The sequence below is a fragment of the Morone saxatilis genome, unplaced genomic scaffold (genome assembly GCF_004916995.1).
Source record: "Morone saxatilis isolate NCDOM2014 unplaced genomic scaffold, NCSU_SB_2.0 Contig4, whole genome shotgun sequence".
NCBI lineage: Eukaryota > Metazoa > Chordata > Actinopteri > Moronidae > Morone > Morone saxatilis.
The window spans coordinates 14,177,664-14,180,426 of record NW_023339984.1 but is presented as its reverse complement, the minus strand read 5'-3'; the positions used below and the strand labels follow the sequence as shown (position 1 = coordinate 14,180,426).

The 2,763-nt window shown below is 41.8% G+C and overlaps 1 protein-coding gene across 1 annotated transcript in view; it reads left to right on the top strand.

The window, feature by feature from the left end:
• The window catches only part of LOC118337830 (adenylate cyclase type 2-like), a 16,954-nt gene that overhangs the window by 12,458 nt on the left and 1,733 nt on the right, over positions 1 to 2,763 (top strand). Inside the window, exons 20-25 of the mRNA XM_035674941.1 lie at positions 790 to 874; positions 999 to 1,157; positions 1,407 to 1,553; positions 1,654 to 1,761; positions 1,885 to 1,999; positions 2,412 to 2,536. Of these exons, the coding sequence (XP_035530834.1) occupies positions 790 to 874; positions 999 to 1,157; positions 1,407 to 1,553; positions 1,654 to 1,761; positions 1,885 to 1,999; positions 2,412 to 2,536 (739 nt within the window). The remainder of the gene's footprint in view (positions 1 to 789; positions 875 to 998; positions 1,158 to 1,406; positions 1,554 to 1,653; positions 1,762 to 1,884; positions 2,000 to 2,411; positions 2,537 to 2,763) is intronic.

The following is a 2,763-nucleotide window of genomic DNA, read 5'->3' as shown; positions in this document are numbered from 1 at the left end:
CAAACTTATCAGTCAATCAATAGTCTAAATAATTGATAGCTGTAGCCCTGCAGGTAGAGATGACAAGATAGATGCTGACCAGCCGTATATATCGTATTGCAGAGAGGCTCAAAGCATGCACATGTTGTGTGAAATTCACTGACAGCATTATTGCATGTCAGTACTGAAGTCAAATTCTTCACAATAAAAGTATTTAGCACAAAATACCAAACGTGTAGGACAGTGACAAACACATACACATACAAGCCAAACAATGTAAGGTAAGAAAAGTATAAACTTAGTAAGACTTAACAGCTTCAAGTACTACTAAAAGTCTTTTCCAGTTGTTTAAGTACAGTTTGTTATATTGTGTTAAGGACCAACTATTAAATAAGATGCATGAAAGTGTGCGGGCATGAATATGTATGCGCTCAAGCTTGCTACCTGTCCACACAGACTCTCAGTAATCCTGCCTTCACTTTCCACTCGTCAACATGCATTCACCGCGATCTGTAGTCATCGCCGTGTCTGTCTTGCTCGGCCAAGGTGTTGAGTTTCCTACCTTTTGTCTGACACTCAAGAGTCCAGATTGTGAATCCTTGTCTGGAGTTTCAGATCACCATCATTTATTCAAGAGCTTTCTATAGACAGAGGCCTGCGAAAGGTGGTGGGGGGGGGCATTGACTGTAAGATACAAGACACTCTTGTCTGAGGAATTATGTAATGGAAGGGAAAAAAAGAGTGGTGGTAGTTCATATAGTCCAGATTATGTGAGCGTGGCTTAATATATGTGAATGTGTTTTTCTACAGTCCGGGAGTGCTGAAGGACCCTCAGATCATGTCCGGGGTTTGGCTCGTCATCTTTTACATTGTGTGCCTCATTCTGGCCCGACAGGTGTGTGTCTGTCTCGTACGTGGGGGTTTTGAGCATGTTGTCTAGTTGCAAATAGTAGTTCTTTATGCAGATTGACTTACATCGAAATGTCTTCGCACATGCTTGCGCTCCGTCTTTCTCTCAGGACGAGCTGGGTTGCCGCGTCGACTTCCTGTTGGAGAGCTGTTTCAAGACGGAGAGAGAAGAGATGGAGACCATGGAGAACGTCAACAAGCTCCTCCTCGAGAACGTGCTGCCGCTCCACGTCGCCTCCTTCTTCGTGGGCAAAAGTATTCGCAACCAGGTGTGAATTATAAGTTATAATACATTTCAGATCAACTGAAAACACTGGGTTTAAATAATGAGAGTTGCAAGTATGTCTTATAGAGATTTAGAGAGAACTGACACTTAAAAATGAAAGTTGGCATTGAGGTGACGGACATTCATTCATGTACAGCAAAATGTAGCTGAACAGGTTTTGACTCTTCTGGCTGCAGCATTTGCAGATGTCATCCTGTAATTAAGTCCTTTACTTTTCAAAACTGTGCTTCAGGACCTGTACAGTCAGTCATACGACTGCGTGTGCGTGATGTTCGCCTCCGTGCCTCAGTTCAAAGAGTTTTACAGCGAGAGCAGCGCCAACAGGGACGGCCTGGAGTGTTTGCGCTTCCTCAACGAGATCATATCGGACTTTGACGAGGTATGAGGAAGAACATACTGTCTGTGTCGGCATCGCCAGGTAGAAACATCTTCCCTGTGTCTCTAACTCCACTCTCTGGCTCACTTTCTCTCTCATGCAGCTTCTCTCTAAGCCCAAATTCTCTTCAGTGGAGAAGATTAAGACCATCGGCAGCACGTACATGGCTGCCGCGGGGCTGACGCAATCACCTCTAGGGGACGAGAGAAAGGTCTGCTCAGTCTTTTTTGAAAGTTTCAAAAAAAAAAAGGTGTTTTGAAAAGTAAAAGCTTGTCAAACACCTCAGTTAAGATACCCTGCCTTATAATAACATGATCTCTGGCTCCCTCTACAGAAAGTTGAGATATCCTACAGCCATGTGCGCTCCATGCTGGAGTTCGCCATCGCTCTGATGGGCAAACTGGAGCTCATCAACACACACTCTTTTAACACCTTCAAACTCAGGATTGGTGAGTTTATTTTTATATAAATATTGATAGAATGGTAAATAATACTAAAAGCCATGCGCCTGAGGCTTGTTTCTTTGTCCCCATATCTCAATCTGCCATAGTTTCTTAAAATAATGTCATTTACAATGACTGACAAACTCACACAGTGGATCCATTCAGTACTGACTCAGAACTTCCTGCTGGGTTTTCTTTATCCTTATTTTCTTGTTCAAACAGCAATATAATTTGTACACACTGCAGATTCCTGTGCGTCATTTCATTGTTTGAATTATACAAACAAAGGTTGAAACTGTTTTCAAATTCTCCCCCTAATATTTTTCTGGTGTGCGCAAGATTAATTAAAGTTCCTACTTTTAAGAGAGAGAAATGTAGGTTCTGTGCTTACGAATCCCTCCCTGTTGTTTACTTGCAGGAATAAACCACGGTCCAGTGATCGCCGGAGTGATTGGAGCTCATAAACCTCAGTATGATATCTGGGGGAACTCTGTGAACGTGGCCAGCAGGATGGATAGCACAGGAGTGTTGGACAAGATACAGGTCAGAGAAAAAGAGTCAAAAGAAGTGTAGAGGGGGTTTATATGGTGAAACATATCCTATATTCTGTCTCAGTAAAAAGTATAAATGTAAATTCGGGAAGCAAGAATCTCTCAAAATGTTGTTTTTTTTTGTAATTTTGATTTTATTATCTTTGCCTACATATGTAAGACTGACATTACAAGAAAATAATCAATTATTATACAAAAAGAAAACAAAAAAAGGGAGAA